The sequence below is a fragment of the Vicia villosa genome, linkage group LG6 (genome assembly GCF_029867415.1).
Source record: "Vicia villosa cultivar HV-30 ecotype Madison, WI linkage group LG6, Vvil1.0, whole genome shotgun sequence".
Lineage (NCBI taxonomy): Eukaryota > Viridiplantae > Streptophyta > Magnoliopsida > Fabales > Fabaceae > Vicia > Vicia villosa.
In genome coordinates, this window is record NC_081185.1 from 104,657,836 (window position 1) to 104,678,778 (window position 20,943).

The 20,943-nt window shown below is 34.3% G+C and overlaps 2 protein-coding genes across 2 annotated transcripts; both read left to right on the forward strand.

Annotated features, from left to right (window-relative positions):
• The first annotated feature begins 3,971 nt into the window (after positions 1 to 3,971).
• On the forward strand, positions 3,972 to 5,362 carry LOC131614273 (uncharacterized). Its single transcript, XM_058885883.1, has 2 exons — positions 3,972 to 4,546; positions 4,615 to 5,362. The coding sequence occupies exons 1-2, from the start codon at positions 3,972 to 3,974 to the stop codon at positions 5,360 to 5,362; spliced, it is 1,323 nt and encodes a 440-aa protein (XP_058741866.1).
• A 2,782-nt stretch (positions 5,363 to 8,144) lies between these two features.
• Positions 8,145 to 13,657, forward strand: LOC131614274 (WEB family protein At2g38370-like). Its single transcript, XM_058885884.1, has 4 exons — positions 8,145 to 8,393; positions 9,015 to 9,673; positions 11,165 to 11,411; positions 12,030 to 13,657. The coding sequence occupies exons 1-4, from the start codon at positions 8,226 to 8,228 to the stop codon at positions 13,512 to 13,514; spliced, it is 2,559 nt and encodes an 852-aa protein (XP_058741867.1). The 5' UTR covers positions 8,145 to 8,225; the 3' UTR covers positions 13,515 to 13,657.
• Positions 13,658 to 20,943: the final 7,286 nt, after the last annotated feature.

Below are 20,943 nucleotides of genomic sequence, written 5' to 3' on the forward strand. Positions count from 1 at the left end.
TGTAGGGAGATGATTAAGGTGAATGTTGATAAGATTAGGAATGATGTCAAATACTTGATGAATTCTCAAACTATATGCAAAGCATTCAAAAAGTTTGTTGATGAGTTGCAACTTGAAGGCAAAATGCAAGTGTTGGATACCAAGACAAGGTGGAACTCAACTTGGTTGATGTTTTCCAATACATACCATTATAGAGAAGTGTGGCCTAGATATGCTGAGGAAAATGGTGCATTTCTCAGCTTTTTGCTTGAGGCAAATGATTGGGAAGATGTTCATGATATTTGCAAGTTTTTGGAGGTTTTTGCTGATGTTACATCAATTATAAATGGCACCTCTTACCCTACTTCTAATCTATTTTTGGCTGAGCTTTACAGGGTGAAGGTTCTACTTGATAAACCTTCAATCATCTCAAATAATCCTCAGTTGTAGGAACTTTCTAATGAAATGAAGTTGAAATATGACAAGTATTGGTCAAAGTCTAATACATTGATTTCTATTGGTGCAGTTCTTGATCCAAGGTATGTACGTTAATTAAGTTGTCATTGCATTGTACATTAGGTAGCTTGATATGTTGCCTTGTGATTTAATTTAGCCTATGATGATTTCTATTTGATATGAATGCTTTATATTAGAGCCAACTCTATATGATCTGCTTGATATGTTGCTTTGTGATTCAATTTAGCCAATGAAGATTTTTGTTTGATATGAATGTCTTATATCTGAGGCCAAATATGTATGATCTGCTTGATAAGTTTCATTGTGATTCAATTTAGCCTATGATGATTTCTGTTTGATATGAATGTTTTATATCTGAGGCCAATTTTATATGATCTTCTTGATAAGTTTCCTTGTGATTCAATTTAGCCTATGATGATTTTTGTTTGATATGAATGTCTTATATCTGAGGCCAACTCTGTATGACCCACTTGATATGTTTCCTTGTGATTCAATTTAGCCTATGGTGATTTTTGTTTGATCTCATGTTACTCTTTAGTCCCTATGATGAATTTTGTATGATATGAATGTTTTATACCCGAGGCCAACTGTGTATGATCTGTTTGATATGTTGCCTTGTGATTCAATTTAACCTATGATGATTTTTGTTGCCTAGTTTGCATTGTGAGTCGTGATTTAATAGTCCCTATTAATTCAATTAAGTTGTCTTGTTAATTGTGATTTAATAGTGCCTATGATGAATTTTGTCTGATTTGCTTCATTTGATTATAGTAGCTGAGGCCTATTTTGTTACGTGCTTGTGAATTTAATTGTGTCTGAGGCTTATTATGTTACCTCCTTGTGAATTCTTATGTGTCTATGATGAAAATTATTTTTAAGGCCAACTATGTTGCTTTGTGAATTATTCTAAGGCCAATATCGTAACCTTATACTCTACTTGATCCAATAGGTATAAGATGATCTTCATCAAATGGGTATATCCTTTCTTGTATCCAAATCCTACTCAAGCAATTTCCATTGAACAATAGTTGTCAACCAACTTATGTCCCCTTTTCCAATTGTATCAAGATACCTATGGAACCAATGATGAGATTGCCCCTGTTGTATCTGGGTTGGGAAGGAGGGATTTTGAGAGGTTTTTAGAAACTTGTGGGTAATAATAATAATTCAAAATCTGATCTTGAATTATATCTTGAGGAGCCTCCCTTGAAAGCTCCCCCTAAAGCTAAATTTGATGTTTTAACATGGTGGATGGGGAATGAAGCCAAGTATCCTATTCTTAGTAAATTGGCAAAGGCTATCCTAACTGTTCCAGTTACTACTGTTGCTTCAGAAACAACTTTTAGTGCTGGAAAAAGGGTAATTGATCCAAAACGATCATATATGAAAACTGAGACAGTTGAAATGGTACTTTGTGGAGGTGATTGGATGAAGGAGAAGTATGAGATTAAGAAGGTTTGCACAGCTAGTGTTGTAAGTAAATTTGTCGTGTCTTTTTTAATTTAATATGTATATTTCTTAATATTCTATCTCACTAATATATTTCCATTTGTAGCTTGAGGAACCACAAGATGAACCTTTGACATATCATTTTGGTGAAGATCCGGGTGTCGCTTCTTCTACAACTGCAACTTGAAGAACTATATTTGCAATGAAAATGATTAGATTGTTCTGAGGCATCATTAATATAATGTAATGATATTTTGTACTTTTTTGAAAACATAAGTTTCATAACTTATGTTTTGCCAAGTTTTTTAAGCTGGTTTTGTAATATAATATCCAATGATACAATGTGAAATGATACGAATTTAGTATCAAAATTATGCACAATATTATTCTGTTATTCAGTTTTTCAAACAATTTGAAAACTCTGACAGTGAATTAAACATGTTGGAAATTCCGAAGTTTATTTTTTTGCTTATATTTCGGGTGGTCCGGTTACCCGACCAAAAATCATCAGACCGGTCTCGGTTATCATAAGACAAGTAATTTAAATTTGGTCCGGTCTTAGTTTACCCAAATGCACCATACCAGTTTCGGGCCCAAAAAATTCCATTATTGTTTTGGTCCAATCTCGGTTTACCCAATTAGGGTTTCGGTCCACTCCTTGGGAGTTGGCATCCCCAGAACGGCCCGGACCAAAAACAACCCTAATCATCATAATCACCATCATCATCAACATTATCCTTCAACTTGTAGCACATTTCCTTATTCATCGAGAACTAATTCACTTTATCATACTTTTTCCTTTATAATATGCAATCATTACTACATGCATGCATTTTGATATAATCCAAACACATTGGACAAAATATCTTTTTTCCTTCATAATTATGGTTCAACAATGTGTTACCTTTTGTAAGCATGTCTTTCAATAATTAATAGGTTTTCACTTTGAGCCTATATTCAACTGAAGTAAAAGGCTTTCTAGAAAAGGCTAGCCCTCAGGCTATAAAATAGAATTCTCTCTCTCTCTCTCTCTCTCTCTCTCTCTCTCTCTCTCTCTCTCTCTCTCTCTCTCTCTCTCTCTCTCACACACACACACACACACATTATATTTTATTTCAATTAATATGGGAATAAAAAAAATACCCATACCATATCCACTATTAAGTTTTGGTAATTTGACCATATCAATTTAAAAATTTAGTAACAATGGTTTTCTATATTAAATCATTTTATTTTATTACTAGTCAATGATATTTTTTTTAGATAGCACATAGTAACAAACAATATGTTATTACCATGGGCATTTAGGGTTCGGGTCTAGCCTCTCGTTCTTGTCTTTTTTTTCTTTTTTAAGTAGTATAGTCTTATAATTTAATTGATAAATTAAATTATATATTAGTTTAATGTTCAATTTTTTATTAATAAATTTAAGGGTTTAATATATGATACCACCTGCCAAATAAGCGAGATTTGATATTTCACCCTTATAAAAAAAATTTGATTCCCCCCTTGAGAAACCCAGATTCCAAATTGTGTCCCCCCTCATGCTGACTGGGTCATGGAATCTTCACACTAGGCACATGATACGTTGATGACTGTGTATTAGATTCTGACTGTGCCTAGGGTTTTTGTCTCAGCCCTTCATTTTCTAATTCTACCCCCTTAAAAACCCGGGGTTCAATCATTTTGCAGAAAAGTTACCCAAAATGACGAAGAAGATGAACTCGAGGAAGAAGAAAGTGGTGGAGAAGAAGAAGAGTCCGGTGAAGACAAAAAAGAAGACGGCACCGAAGAAGAAGATTGTGTCGATGAAGAAGAAAGTGGAGAAGAAGAAGACAATTGAAGGGATTGGGCAATCCCCAAGAAGCGAATGGAAGAAAGAAGAGCTACATTACGAAGAAGACGCAGAGGCATCAAAAACGCAAGAGGTATGTATCTCCAAAACACAATAAAGTTTGCGTTTTTTATCCCAATAAAAACAATAGTGTAAAAGTGCGTTTTTTATAATTTCAGAACTTGCAGTTGTTCAATGTTGTTTTTAACCATGGAGGGGAGAATTTGTAAGAATGTATGATGGGGTTATGATATATAGAGATGATGTTTCTACTTTAGTCTATGGGCAATATATTGAGAAGTGGTCAATGGTCGTTATTCATAACTTGTTGAATGGGTGGGGATATATTGAAGGGACGTACATAATATGGACAAAGATTATTGAAATAGATGAAAATCATTTCCAGATTAGGAGGGACGATGATTGTTATGATTTGGATGCATATGCATGTGCAACCCAAACATCAGGGGAATTGTTTTTGGAGCATCATATCACTGATTTAGAAGTATTAGTCAGGTGTGCTAAGTGTGTGAATGAGGTTGTGGCTCCTGTTGTTTATGATGATGAAAGAATTGAAGGGCTCAATGATAGTGAGGATGAACGAGCCACAACTCTTGCAGATGGGTTTAAAGTAATTTATGTGAAACCAGTTAATGATAATGTTGGTCTTGCTGGATTCTTGAAATGTTCTAATAAGAAGAAATGGGAAGATGATGGGTTCAAAAAGAAGAAACATGTAGATGATAGTTCCAACAAGAATGCAGCTCAAGATGATGGTTCCAAAATAAAGTGGAGGATGATGAATATGTAAGTGATGAGCTATACTCAGATCCAAATGTTTTTGATGAAGAGGGGCCCATGTTTGAAAATTTTAGGAGAGAGGCATTGAATAAGAATTTTAAATTTGAGTGGGGTATGGAATTCAATTCCCTAGATGATTTTAGAGATGCCATACATGAGTGGTCAATATTAAATGGAAGAGAAATTACTTTTGTGAAGAATGAGAGCTACAGAGTAAGGGTAGAATGTAGGGCTAAATGTGGGTTTTTGATTCTCTGCTCTAAAGTGGAACATAAGCACATGTGTACTATAAAGACTATACATGGCAGCCACACATGTGCTAGGGTTTTGGATAGCAGATCTACAAACAATAGGTGGGTGGCAAAGGCAGTTGTGAAGAAGATGCAAAAATTTGAATCAGTTAGGATTTGTGACATTATCCAATATATGAGACAAAACTATTCAGTGGTCATGAATGTGGCTAAGGCATGGAAGGCAAAGCTTATAGCAAAGAGGATAGTAGAAGGAGATGCAGACAAACAATATGCTAATCTATGGAGATATGCAGCTGAGTTGCATAGGGTAAATCCTGGGAATACCTTGAAAATTAATGTTGAGAGACCCAACCCATCAATTCAACCAAGGTTTGGCTCTTTTTACCTTTCCTTTGATGGTTGTAAACAGGGATTCATCAAGGGTTGCAGACCATTTGTTGGAGTTGATGGATGCCACTTGAAAACTAAATATGGTGGTCAACTGTTAATTACTGTTGAAAGGAATCCCAATGACCAATATTTCCCTTTGGCATTTGGTGTTGTGGAAACTGAGACAAAAGACAGTTGAAGGTGGTTTATGCAGCTATTAATGGAAGATGTTGGACAAGACAAAAGATATGTGTTCATTTCTGACCAACAAAAGGTTTGTTACATATTTTTGTTAGTTGTTTATCTGATAAATGTCATTTCATATGTTATTTATGTACTGACAGATGTATGCTAAAACAGGGCCTGGTTGCTGTTTTTGAAGAAATGTTTGAAAGGATTGAGCATAGGTTCTCTCTCTCTCTCTATCTCTGTCTCTCTCTCTCTCTCTCTCTCTCTCTCTCTCTCTCTCTCTCTCACACACACACACACACACACACACACACACATTATATTTTAGTTCAATTAATTTGGGAATAAAGAAAAATACTCATATCATATCCATTATTAAGTTTTGGTAATTTGACCATATCAATTTAAAAATTTAGTAACAATGGTTTTCTATATTAAATCATTTTATTTTATTACTAGTCAATGATAGTTTTTTTTAGATAGCACATAGTAACAAACAATATGTTATTACCATGGGCATTTAGGGTTCGCCTCGCATTCACGTGATAAATTTAAGTATATATTAGTTTATTGTTCACTTTTTTATTAATAAATTTAATTCATGATATGATATAGAAGTATTTAATTTAAAATAATTTAAATAATATTTTTAAAGTTGTTGATTTATAAGTGTTGCAAAATTGAAATGTTTAATCACACTAAAAAATTTAACGTATGAGAACAAAGAACAATGATAATCAAAATAAATGGTTTTCAACAAAAATAACTTTATGCAATAAGACAACAGTCTAACTTGGTAGAAAAAGATACAATAAAGATAAGAAACACAATAACTTGCTTACTCAGTTTGATCAAACGATCTATTTTGAAAGAGAGCAACTCTTCAATTCACTATACTTCCAAAAGTTGTTACAAAATATTACAAATGAGTTAAAAGAAAATATTCATTTAAGTTACCAAGAACAAACCCTATATTCTACTCATGTGTGTCTTAATTTCTCTGATTTTTTATATATAAATCACACAAGCTCTATGTGTTTATAAGTGTTTCTCAATTCATCTTAGACATCTCAAAAAGGTTTTCCGAATTCCAAGAACACGCTCTTAAGAATGTACTCTTGTCTCTTTAACATCACCATTAGGATTCTCCAACTCTCCTCTCTGTCTTCAACTATAAAGTTCTAAATGTTGTGATAACAAGAATGCAAGGGATACATATTTATAATTGTTGAAACCCAATCGATCCGTAACAAGCCAAAAAACTTAATCCATCGACAAATGAATCTACAAACCAAAAACGAACGATGCCCAATACACGTGAACCAAGACAATCGAACCCGAGCTCCAACTTCAACATTGGCTCCGCCTCAAGGCCGATTTGTAGTTTTTGAAATCTCAATAAAATCGAACATATGCTTCCTTTATCTTTATCACTTAAGGTTTCAAAGCATACTTCAACAACAAGTATCAACAACTTATATATATTAATAAATTGCAAGAAAATACAAGGAAATGATGCTGACAAATATTTAATCTTGAACCAACGACTTACATTCATCTAACTCAACTAACATATAGTGTAAAACTACTAGTTCATCTATGCTAGAATTAACTATCCTAAAAAAATAATTCTATACATTTGCATTCTACTAGTTCATCTTTAACTAACGTGTTGTCGTTCCTCCACCTCTTAATTGGATAAAAGAAAACTTTGATGACATAGTCATAGGACTCCCTTTCATATCTTATGTGGAGACATCTTTAGAAAATCTTATAATGGAAACATCTACATAGGTGATGAGAATGGTCTTCAATCAAAGTTAATAGCAGACAATGTTTGTTAAGTTAATAGTAGGCAATATTTGTTGTGGAAATAACTGTTAAGAATAATCAGAATCACTCTTGACTCAAGTCAGATTCCTTGCATATAGTGTAAGCCTCTCCATTCACAACTTGATTCCTTAGAAGATTAAAGCAAGATGGTTGGACTGTATCATGATGACTAAGTCAATGGATTTCTAAATCTCACATTTATAAAAGAAGAAATGCTCGTGCACACAAGTTGGTTAGTCTTAGTCTTACTAATAAGAACTTTCATGAATTTAACTATGTTCATGATTCTATAATGGTGGATTTTTTTACACTACAAAGAGGAGTGATATCTTTACACTACAATTATAACACCGTATAAATGTACACAATAGCTTTTAAGCCCCACTTTATTTTGGCACAGATTTCAATTTTCATAAAAATAATAAATGTCAAATTTAGTGTAAACTTATCATTTCTCCAAAACAAATGGGTTTCAAGTGATTTTTATCTCTCTATTATGTTTCTCTCCTCATCCAATAAAGAGAAATTGCATACTTCTCCCCTAATTCTCTCTTCAATTTGAGTTGGTCAACACCTTATTAAGTAATATTATTATAATCATTTATTTATAAAAATACCTTATTAAGTAAATATTATTATAGATTACAGAATTTTATTTAAAGTATTATATTTAATATTATTACATTTTATTCAAATTATTATAGGAATAAATATAAATACCCTACCATATACACTATAAAATTTAGGTAATTTGACCATAATAATTTGAAAATTTACCAAAAAATAGTTTTCCATATGAAATCATTTTCTTTTATTTCTAGTCAATGATGGTTTTCTCAAATAGCACATAGTAAGTAGTAACAAACAAAATCTTATCACCATGGGTATTTTGGGAAATATAATTTGAAACGTTAATTTGAATCCCCACCATATAAATTTCCCCTCTCTATGTACTTTGTTCCCAAACACTGGAACACGACACAACAATCCTTGTCGTTTTTCTTTTGTTTCTGGTTTTTTCAACAGTGCCAGTAATCAACATGGAACCCAAGTTCATCAAAACGACGACGTATCAAGATAAACCGAGTTCATCGAAGAATGCTGGTTTGATTGACACTTCAGTTCCATTTGAATCGGTTAAGGAAGCTGTTCATCGCTTCGGAGGTGTTGGTTCCTGGAAATCCTTTCACATTTCTCATTCTTCTAAGGTATTTTGTTTCTATGTACATTGTTTCTGTGATTAATAATGTGATTAATTGTTGCAATTAATGGACCAGTTAATAGCATTCATGTGTTTATAGGGTAATTTTGTTTGTTCTTTTAGCTTATGAATTATGATTATTCTGTTTCTGTTTTTTAGTGCTAGGGTTTTTTGAATCTTATGAAATGCAATTAAATTGTGAAACCCTAATATTTTCACTGGCACCGACACCTCTGAAAAAATGCATGTATGTGTTAGTGTCTGTGTCTGAAACTGATACAGACATTTGTGATTAAGTTAAATTTATTCATTTTTTCGAATTATTATCAGTGTCAAACATGTCAATGTTGGAGTTGTGTTTCAGGTGTCCGTGCTTGATAGTAATATTTGATAAGTTAACTCAATTTTATATAAACAATTGTCATAGTACATTTTGAAGGATACTTCTGTGATATGTATTTGAAGTATCATATGTGTATATGTGTCGAATATGGAATATGGATGCACGCGTAGGAATAAAATTAGTCTATCATTTTCTATCAAGAAGCTACATTGTCGTGTGAATTAACTTTTTTCGAAAATATTGTCATCGAGCTGTATATTAAGTTCTCGTCTTCTCTTTTGTTAGCAGCATTGCATAGAAGAGTTTGATACGGAGAAACTGGAGGAGCAGGCGAGAGTGTTGGAGAAAGAACTGAGTCTGAAAGAAAGGGAAACTTTTGATGTATTGAAAGAATTGGATAAGACCAGAAGGCTTGCTGAAGATTTGAAATCGAAGCTGCAGAAGGAAGAATCTGAAGCAAAATTGAATCTTGAAATCAGCGCATGTGATCAAAAATCGGATGTAAAGGAGAATCAATCGGGTCCGTCTGAAGTTGTTTGTCCTATGAAGGAATGTTCGAAGCCTTCTCATGTATCTTCTCCGGCCTTCTCATGTATCTTCTCTGGGAAACTTTTCACATTACTAGATGTAAACGGGTTGAATTTGGTAAACGATGAAGTCAAGCCTGTTTTAAAGCCAACTCTATCAATAGGACAAATACTAAGCAGGAAGCTGTTTAGACCAGAAGAGTATGAAGGGCACGGCGAAAAAGCCTCGGTGAAACGGAAGGTGTCATTAGGTCAGATGCTTGGCAAACACAATGATGATGGTGCATTGATTGATGAGCAAGTCGATAAAGAAAATGATCAGAAGCAGTTTTCTGCTAAGAGAAAGAAATTCGGGTTTGCAAAATTCTCACTTCTTTTGACAAAACAACATAAGAAGAAACCAATGCGGAATATGAGGTGAATAGACTCAAATAGCATCTCCTATCAGTCCTCAATCCTCATCACCCGATTTTTGTTTCGCTCTTTTAGCAGAACCGAAATGTGTCACTTTTATTTTTAATGTAATAAATTTAGAGTATAAGTTATGTTCAGGTTCAGTTATGTTATTTCCTGCATTTTACAGTACATTTTTATTCATGGTAATTAAGCTGTAGTCCCTGCTTGTATATTACTATATAACTAGTTATTGTAAGTAGTGTTATAATATTCATTTTCTTAAATGTTTTTAAATATGTTTTGAAGAGTTTGTTTACAATTTTTTAGTTATATCACATAAGATACCGTTGGAAGTTTTTGTGAGGACATAGCTTATTTCAATGAACTTTTTGGCATAGTTAATTAAACTGTTTGCAATTTATAAGAAGATATGATGTTTCATTTTGTAGAAGGCAAAAAGTAAAGTGCCTCTCTTTTGTAGAAAACAGAAAAAATAGAAACTTCTTGAGTGTGTTTGGATGAAGCATTTTAATGAGGTAATGTAATGTTTTGAGGGAATTTAAAATGATTTGCACAAAATTTATTGTTTGAATACAAAAAATGAAGAATTGTTAAAATGATGGAAATTTATGAAATATTTTATCTATGTTAAATTTAATCATTTTGAAATGACACCAAAAACCAAAGAATTTGAAATTCTTTCATACTCCATAAAATGTATTTGTTACTATTATTTTTTCAAATTTTGCAAATTGGTCCTCATATTTTCCAAAATTACAAAATTAACCCTAATTTTTTACAAAAAATTGCAAATTGGTCCTTAATAATTTTTAAAATTTACAATTTGGTCCTTCAAATTTTTAAAAATTGCATTTTGATCCCTATTTTTCAATTTTTAATGTTTTTTACAATGTAAAAAACATTAAAACTAGCCACTAAATTATGAAAGAAAGAGTATAATCAAACGTTCACAACTCTCTCTTTTTATCCTCAAAGATGAACAGATTATAAAACAAATGGGTTTCAAGTGATTTTTATCTCTCTATTATGTTTCTCTCCTCATCCAATAAAGAGAAATTGCATACTTCTCCCCTAATTCTCTCTTCAATTTGAGTTGGTCAACACCTTATTAAGTAATATTATTATAATCATTTATTTATAAAAATACCTTATTAAGTAAATATTATTATAGATTACAGAATTTTATTTAAAGTATTATATTTAATATTATTACATTTTATTCAAATTATTATAGGAATAAATATAAATACCCTACCATATACACTATAAAATTTAGGTAATTTGACCATAATAATTTGAAAATTTACCAAAAAATAGTTTTCCATATGAAATCATTTTCTTTTATTTCTAGTCAATGATGGTTTTCTCAAATAGCACATAGTAAGTAGTAACAAACAAAATCTTATCACCATGGGTATTTTGGGAAATATAATTTGAAACGTTAATTTGAATCCCCACCATATAAATTTCCCCTCTCTATGTACTTTGTTCCCAAACACTGGAACACGACACAACAATCCTTGTCGTTTTTCTTTTGTTTCTGGTTTTTTCAACAGTGCCAGTAATCAACATGGAACCCAAGTTCATCAAAACGACGACGTATCAAGATAAACCGAGTTCATCGAAGAATGCGGGTTTGATTGACACTTCAGTTCCATTTGAATCGGTTAAGGAAGCTGTTCATCGCTTCGGAGGTGTTGGTTCCTGGAAATCCTTTCATATTTCTCATTCTTCTAAGGTATTTTTGTTTCCATGTACATTGTTTCTGTGATTAATAATGTGATTAATTGTTGCAATTAATGGACCCAATCAATGCCATTTATGTGTTTATTGGGTGATTTAGTTTGTTCATTTTAGCTTATGAATTATGATAATTTTGTTTCTGTTTTTTAGTGCTAGGGTTTTTTGAATCTTATGAATTGCAATTAACTTGTGAAACCCTAATATTTTCACTGGCACCGATACCTCTGAATAAATGCATGTATGTATCAGTGTCCGGGTCTGTAACCGATTCAGACACTTTGATTATGTTTAGTTTATTCATTTTTTCAAAATTATTATCAGGGTCAAACATGTCATTGTCGGTGCCGTGTTTCAGGTGTCTGTGTTTCGTAGTAATATTTGCTAAGTGAACTCAATTTTATATAAACAAATTGTCATAGTACATTTTGAAGGATACTTCTGTTATATGTATTTGAAGTATCATTTGTGTATCTGTATCGAATATGTATGCACGCGTAGGAATTAAATTAGTCTATCATTTTCCATTATGAAGCTACATTGTAGTGTGAATTAACTCTAACGAAAAATATTGTCGTCGAGCTGTATATTAAGTTCTCGTCTTCTCTTTTGTTAGCAGCATTGTATAGAAGAGTTTGATACGGAGAAACTGGAGGAGCAGGCGAGAGTGTTGGAGAAAGAACTGAGTCGGAAAGAAAGGGAAACTTTTGATGTATTGAAAGAATTGGATAAGACCAGAAGGCTTGTTGAAGATTTGAAATCGAAGCTGCAGAAGGAAGAATCTGAAGCAAAATTGAATCTTGAAATCAGCACGCGTGATCAAAAATCGGATGTAAAGGAGAATCAATCGAGTCCGTCTGAGGTTGTTTGTCCTATGAAGGAATGTTCGAAGCCTTCTCATGTATCTTCTCCGGGATTAATACTAATGGAATTGAAGCAGGCTAAGTTGAATCTAACGAAAACCACTCATGATTTTGCGGATGTACGAGCTACTGTTGAATCTCTTAATAAGAAATTAGAGAAAGAAAAGATCTCACTTGAGAAAACCCGTGAGAGGTTAACTTTGAATCATTCGAAAATATCTTCTCTCGAAGATGAGCTAAACCAAACCAAATTAAGACTACAAGTTGCAAAAGGTGATGCTTCTGGTAATCCTGTAGATGTCACAATAGAGCTCCAAAAATTGCGTTCCGAGGCCGAGAATTTCAGAAAAGGGAGAGAATCTGCACAATCAGAAGTTTTGAAAACAATGTCTGAGATTGAGCTGACAAGAGCTATGATAAGAACTGCCAAAAGCAGGTTGGTTGCGGCAAAAAAAATGAAGAAAGCTTCAAGAGCTGCAGAAGCTGCTACCCTTGCCGAAATTAATGCATTGTCTAACTCTAACCACAGGGGTTCACCAAGAGAGTGTACGCCAAAGCGGGAGGAAATTACGCTTTCAATGGATGAGTATATTACTCTGACCCGAAAAGCTCGAGACGCTGAGGAACAATCTAAGAAGAGAATAGCAAATGCTAAGCTTGAAGTTGACGAAGCAAGTACATCGCGCATGGAAATTTTGAAAAGGGTAAACGAAGCAACAAAAGAAGCTATAACCGGCAAGAAGGCCCTTGAAGAAGCCCTAGAAAGAGTAACGGCTGCAGATAGAGGGAAGCTAGAAGTTGAAGAGGCTTTAAGAAAGTGGCGATCAGACAGTCACAAAAAGCGTTCTTCGACGAATAATACCTCTACCAAGTTCAAAAACCCTGGTCCATCAAATCAAAGGAGAGATTTCACATTACTTGATGTAAACGGGTTGAATTTGGTAAACGATGAAGTCAAGCCTGTTTTAAAGCCAACTCTATCAATAGGACAAATACTAAGCAGGAAGCTGTTTAGACCAGAAGAGTGCGAAAAAGCCTCGGTGAAACGGAAGGTGTCATTAGGCCAGATGCTTGGCAAACACAATGATGTTGATGGTGCATTGATTGATGAGCAAGTCGATAAAGAAAATGATCAGAAGCAGTTTTCTGCTAAGAGAAAGAAATTCGGGTTTGCAAGATTCTCACTTCTTTTGCCGAAACAGCATAAGAAGAAGAAACCAATGCGGAATTTGAGGTGAATAGACTCAAATAGCATCTGCCATCAGTACTCAATCCTCATCACATTCCCTTACCTACCGATTTTTGTTTCGCTCTTTTAGCAGAACCGAAATGTGTGACTTTTACTTTTAATGTAATAAATTCAGAGTATAAGTTATGTTCAGGTTCAGTTATGTCATTTCCTGCATTTTACAATACATTTTTATTCATGGTAATTAAGCTGTAGTCCCTGCTTGTATATTACTATATAACTAGTTATTGTAAGTAGTGTTATAATGTTCATTTTCTTAAATGTTTTTAAATATGTTTTGAAGAGTTTGTTTACAATTTTTTAGTTATATCACATAAGATACCGTTGTAAGTTTTTGTGAGGACATACTTATTTCAATGAACTTTTTGGCATAGTTAATTAAGCTGTTTGCAATTTATAAGATGTGATGTTTCATTTTGTAGAAGGCAAAAAGTAAAGTGCCTCTCTTTTGTGAAAAAAATTAAAATAACCATGTTTAAAAAAAATTAAAAAAATGATATTTTGGAAAAAATTACTTAGGTAATCAGGTTTGGAGGGTGCCCTACACATAGGAGTCACCCCCCATGGCGCCTATGACTAAAAAATTATACAATTGCGCCACCCCCCATGGCGCCAATGTGCAAGCCCAAAATGGACTGTCATGTGGTGGGGTGGCGCCAATGCCCATTTGTATTTTTTATTATTTGGTTTAAATGCAGTTTTAGTCCCCTATTTCAATATTTTTAACGTTTTAGTCCCTCTTTAAAAAAACTCAGCCTTTTGATCCCTCATTTAAACACTTTTTGGGTTTTTTTTAAGTCCCCCTCCACTTTTGGGGATGTGGCACATTTGAATCCTGAGTTGGTTCATGAAGTCTTGTGCCACGTCATTTAAAACATTTGGTTGAATTAAAAAACGTTTTTTTTTAATTTGCAGAATATATAAAATCTTTTAAAAAAACATTTCAGAATTTTATTTGAATAATTTTAAACCTATATAAAATCAGTCACCCCCTTTAATCGTGAACCCTAATTGGAACTTTGCTAGCAAACGTGGTGAACAAAGAAATTCAGTGAATCTTTGCAAGATGGATATACCGTTGTCATCGAAATCAAAGGAAGATGTGAGATTTTGCATGACGTTAGTTCTCTTTTCATGTTATACGTTTAGGGTTATTCGTGAAATGTTGTTTTTTTCCTTTTTGTTTGTGTTCCCTTCTGTGGTCCCAGTGTGTGGTAAGATTCTAGTTGTGGTCCCACTTTGTAAGTTCTTTAACATGACAATGGCTCCATGTGCTCATTTTATGTCTGATATTGGTCCCTTCATGTTAGTTGTTTAATCTGATTAGGTTCTTTAATTTCGTGTACAGACCATCTAAGCCTCAAAAAGTCAGGTTATTCATCATAGGGGAGAGTTTGTAGAGAACCCAGTTGAGTGGTACGTTGGTGGAGAAACATCTGAAATGGCATGGAACTGGGATGTAGACTACCTCTCCTATATGTCATTGGAAAAACTAATTTTGAATGAGGGATATGCTAACATTAAATGTCTTCATTACTGGCACCCCAAGTATAGTTTTTCTAGATGTTTAAGACCCCTTAATTGTGATGCTGATGTAGTTAAGTTTGTTGAGGATGTTAAGGGTTTTGATTTGGTTGATGTATATGTAGAGCATTCAGTTGAGGAACCTGAATTGGTTGATGAAGCTGAACTTGGACAAGATTTTCATGGGGAAGATGATGATGTTGTTAGTGTAGATTTTGTGAATGCTGAAGAAGTACAACAATCAAATGTTGGGAATGATGAAGAGGTACAACAAGGAAATGATGTTGATGCTGAAGAGATGCAACAAGGAAATGATGTTTATGCTGAAGATATGCATCAAGGAAATGATGCTGATAATAAATCTGAAGATCCTGACTTTGTAGGTGCTGAAAGTGATAATGAAAGTAGTGAGTATGAATGTGATGAAGAGTCCATTGACTTGGATTTGACCACAATATGCCAAACTCCTAACAAGCCATGTGCTCAAGAAGAAGTCTGTGATTCTGATCAACTACACACACCTCCAGAAAGTGGAGATGATGTTGAACATGAGAAATATCCAACTTATAGAAGTGGTGAGGGAGTCAACTTTCAATTAGGAATGGTTTTTAACATCAAAAGTATAGTAGGGGAAGCAGTTAGGGAGTATGGAATGGAGAAGAATAAGAATATATTCATAAAAAAAGAATGATGCAAAAAGAATGGTAATTCTTTGCATGGAAAGGTGTAAGTTTTACATGAGGTTTAACAAGAGGGTTGGGAATCAATTTTGGCAAGTTGTGAGCCTAATTGATGAACATACATGCTACAGGACTCCAAACAATTGGCAGGCAAAAACATAATGGTTGGCCAAAAAATTTACACACATTCTTAGGCATAACCCTGACATGAAACCTGCTGGGTTGATTGCTGAAAGTGTTGAGAGATGGGGTGTGAAGTTGTCCCATGATCAGGCATATAGAGCCAAAATAAGGGCAATTGATTTAATCCAAGGAGCTGGTATGGATCAGTTTTCCCACTTAAGGAGTTATGCACAAGATTTGCTAAAATCAAACCCTGGTAGCAATGTTGTGTTGCAGTGTTCTGACTCTTCTGAAGGTCCTGTATTTGAGAGAATTTATGTTTGCTTAGAGCCCTGCATCTATGGTTTTGGAAAGTTTTGTAGACCATTCATAGGATTGGATGCTTGTTTCTTGAAAGGGGACTTTGGAGGGCAATTGGTAGCAGCTGTTGGGAGGGGTGGGAATAACCAAATATTTCCTATTGCATATGCTGTTGTTTAAGTTGAAACTAAAGACTCATGGGAGTGGTTCCTAAATCTTCTCATGGAGGACTTGGGAAAGATCAGTAACAGGGCTTATGCTTTTATCTCACACCAGCAAAAGGTAAATACTTAATCTACTGAATTGATTTATGAATTGGTAATAGAACTTATGAATTGATATATCCTTCATGTTAACTGTTAGGGTCTGGTTCCAGCTGTTCAGAAGATCAGTGAACATGTGGAGCAATGTCTATGTGTCAAACATCTTTATGGCAACTGGAAGAAGAAGTATCCTGGGCTAGAATTGAAAGAGGTTCTTTGGAGTGCATCAAGGGCTACAACAATTACATCTTGGGAGAGGGCTATGCTGAAGATGAAAACCATGAATCTAGCAGCTTGGAATGACAGGAAGGATACCCCTGCACAACATTGGAGCATGTCACATTTTAGGACTTATTCTAAATGTGACCTACAGGTAAATAACATGTGTGAGGCTTTCAATAGGGCTATCCTAAAATATAGAGATAAGCCTATAATCACTTTGTTAGAAGGCATTAAACATTACCTAACCAAGAGAATTACTACTAAAAAAGAGTTGATGAATAATTACACTAGTGATATCTGTCCAAGAATATAGTTGGTGCTTGAGAAGAATAAGAAACATGCTGAACATTGGACTCCTACATGGTCTGGTGATGATGACTTAGCCATATATGGTGTGACAAATGGAAATGAAACTTATGTTGTTAACCTAAAGGAACACACTTGTGCATGCAGGAAGTGGGATTTGATTGGAATCCCTTATAGTCATGCCATTACTTGTATATGGCAAACCAAAAGAAATCTGGAAGTATATGTTTCTGACTACTACAAGCAAATGCCACTACTATGTCTGCATATGTATACTTAACCAAATTTATGTCTGCATACTGACTTACTATGTCTGAATTTCTGCCTACAGTAAGTCCACTTTCAAGAACACTTATTCTCACATAGGGTCGTACCCTACAAATGGGCCTCAGCTATGGCCTGTGGATGGCCAATTGTCAATCAACCCACCAGTGATGAGGAGGGCAATTGGTCGTCCCAAAAAGATGCGAAACAAGGTCAGTGATGAGCCTAGGAATCCACATGTTCTTCCTAGAAAACTAACTACTGTGACTTGTCACAAGTGTGGAGGTATGGGACACAACAAAAGAAGTTGCAAGGGCAAGAGGGGTGCTGACATTGCAATTCCAAAAGGGGGAAACAAGAAAGCAAAGAAAAATGCTTCAACAGGTGGTGAAAAACAGAAACAGAAGAAGGCAAAGAAGACTGCATCAACAAGTGGTAGCAAGACAAAACAACCAAGAACATCTGCTGGTCAAACAATTGCTGAAGAGTATGGAACATCATCACAAGCACCACAACAAACTCAGCAAACTCAGCAATCAAAATGCTAGATTATGTGTCAATTTGGTTTACGTGTCATTATGTTTCACGAGTCATTTTGGACAAGTTTGTATCAAACTCATTTAAGTTATGTTATTTTGTTAAGCCTTTTGTTAAGTCATCCTGTAATGAACAAGGTTATGTGTCATTTTGGTTATGTGTCATTTTGGTTATGTAATGAAAAAGATATGTCATTTTGAATTAAATTTTTGCCACAAATATCAGTTAACACATTTCAGTTGAACAATTACACATATCAGTTATCACAAACTCATTATCAAACCAAAATTTTAATTCATTAATATTGGAGATCAATGTTACATAATACACTTCCACTACACATAATACCATTCAACTAGACATAACTCACAACTGTAAACTCTATTATAGCTCTATTCCTAATTCATTATACATGATGCAATTAGACCTAACAATAGCACAAAAGAAATCACAATTGTAAACTTCAACTGCATTTTCAGGTACTTTAGCTTCATCTTCAATTCATCTTCTTTCACCTTGGATTCGATCACTTTACACTTCTCTGCATTTAATCTTTGCTCTAATGAACATATCAAATCCGTTGCTCTTGAGCTCATCTCTTCATCATACCATTCAAAGTGATTGCACCCTTTCTTTCCATACAGCTACAAAAACATGAAAGAAGATGAGGTCACATTTACGAATGAAAAAATACGGTAACATCCAGAATATGTAAGCTTGAAATGAAAAATAGTACCTTGTACATTCCACACCCATAAAAACGCCTCCCTGGATTAGCATACATCCATGAAGTCATTAACGGCGCATCAAGGCCACATTTACACTCTCCTTGGTGGCATCTTTGGTTTGTCGAGCCTCAGCTTCCTTGGGAATATTGTGACATGCTTCCAACTTTCGGATGAAGAAGATTTTGCAATTGCTGAAGAAATGGATTGTGGAAATTAGGGTTCACTAGCCAATTGCAGAAGAGAGTGATTATGGAAGATGTGAATTTTGGAAATTAGGGTTCACAAATGAAAGGGGATACAAATGGGATAGAAAGGGATGATTGAATTAAAATTCTGAAATGTTTTTTATAAGATTTTATATATTCTGCAAATTAAAAAACGTTTTTTAATTCAACCAAATTTTTTAAATGACGTGGCACAAGACTTCATGAGCCAACTCAGCATTCAAATGTGCCACATCCTTAAAAGTGGAGGAGGACTTCAAAAAAAACTCAAAAAGTGTTTAAATGAGGGATCAAAAGGCTGGGTTTTTTTAAAGGGGGGCTAAAACGTTAAAAATATTGAAATAGGGAGACTAAAACTGCATTTAAGCCTTATTATTTTTTAAAAAATTTTGTTTTTTATATAAAATTAAATATTAAGTAAATAATTAGAAATACGGAAATGTATATTAATGATAAAAGATGGATTACAAGTTATTTAAAACAAAATATTACAAATATTCTAATGCCTATTGTCACCGTAACGAGCGTCAGTTCCACACTTAGACGCTACCCAATTTCGTTGGGGTAGTTGTCCACCCCTACCCTTTTTAGGTTCTTGTTGTGTTTAGGTAGGTGGACATTGGAATAACCCCTCCATTCACATATAAATAAATTAATATGGACATCATATAAGTATAGATGTTGAGAATAATAGATGTTGACTACGCTTCAGACTTATGCTCCTGAAACCGTTTCTATTTTAGAGACACTATTCTCCCGGTGGAACGTGTGTTCAAGGAAATGGGATATTCCACAAACGTTTATGGGCTTTCCGACCTTGCATTATAGGATTTACGTACTGCAAACCAGTTCTTCAAATTGATTGCACTTGGTTGTACGGTAAATACAAGGGAACCTTGTTGATGACCATTGCATAAGATGGAAACAATAATATTTTTCCAATTGCGTTCGCTCTTCTGAAAGGTGAAATTGCTGGGGGTTGGAGTTTCTTTCTCAAAAATCTCCGGACATACGTTGCTCTCCAACCTGGACTCTGTTTTATTTTCAGATAGGCATGCTTCCATCGAGAGTGCGTACAATAATCCAGCAAACGGTTGGCACGACCCATCTTCAACGCATGTCTACTGTATTTGATATATTGCGCAAAATTTCATGTGGGAGATCAAGGATAAGGTTCTTTGGAAGACTCTTATTAATGTTGGGTATGCATTAACTCAACCAACGTTCCAACATTATCGACGTGAAATCGTATTGTCAAATTCAGATGCAGGTAGATGGATAGATAATCTAGACAAAGAGAAGTGCACTAGGGCTTACTGTAACACCCCAATTCTACCCCGCAATTATAAGCGAAAATCAGAGTGCATTTAAAAAAATCATCAAATAATGGGATGTCACATTTCGTCTTAACCAGACCAACATACTTATATTGCATTTAACATAGATACATAGCATTCGGAAACAAAACTTCATTCACCACTTACAACTTTAACTTATAAACATCTTTCAATTCAACTTAAAAACAAATGTCAACATGGAATACAACAATTAACTAGTAACGACTATTCCCCCCGAGTGCTACGTATCAAAGCAATGGACACCAACTCGACTTGCCATAAAGCAACATAAAGACTTCATAAAGTCACTTAAAACATCCGCAACTAATCTTGAATACCTGCCCATTTCCCATGGTAGGGGAAATATCAACAAAGGGGTGAGATATCTTACAATATAAAGGAATGCATGATAAATAATATAGGAGATATAGATCATACATAATTTCACCACTTCTCATCACATAACATCTCACAACAATTTTCATCAAAAAATAGCTTATCAATGTAATACAACTTTCAAAACGGCAACAATGTCATTAATCAATTAGGACAACATATTCAAATTCACAATTATAATATCATCACATCACAACAAACATCTCATCATCTCAACAATACAAACACAATTAAAATACAATTCAAATGCGACTCGAATGTGACTCAAACTTATGCAAATGCATATGGTACCATTTGGAGTAAAACTCCCATCGTCTCAAAATTTGCCATTGGGCACATCGTCGCTACTTGCCATTAAGGCCGTCGTGTTTTCCATAGTTTTCAGGTCGTCATGTTTTCCATAAGTTTCAGGACGTCGTGTTTGCCATAAGTTTCAGGCATGCATTATGAAATGGACGTGACTCAATGATGCACATCCATAAATACCAGATAAACAATAACATCACAACATCGT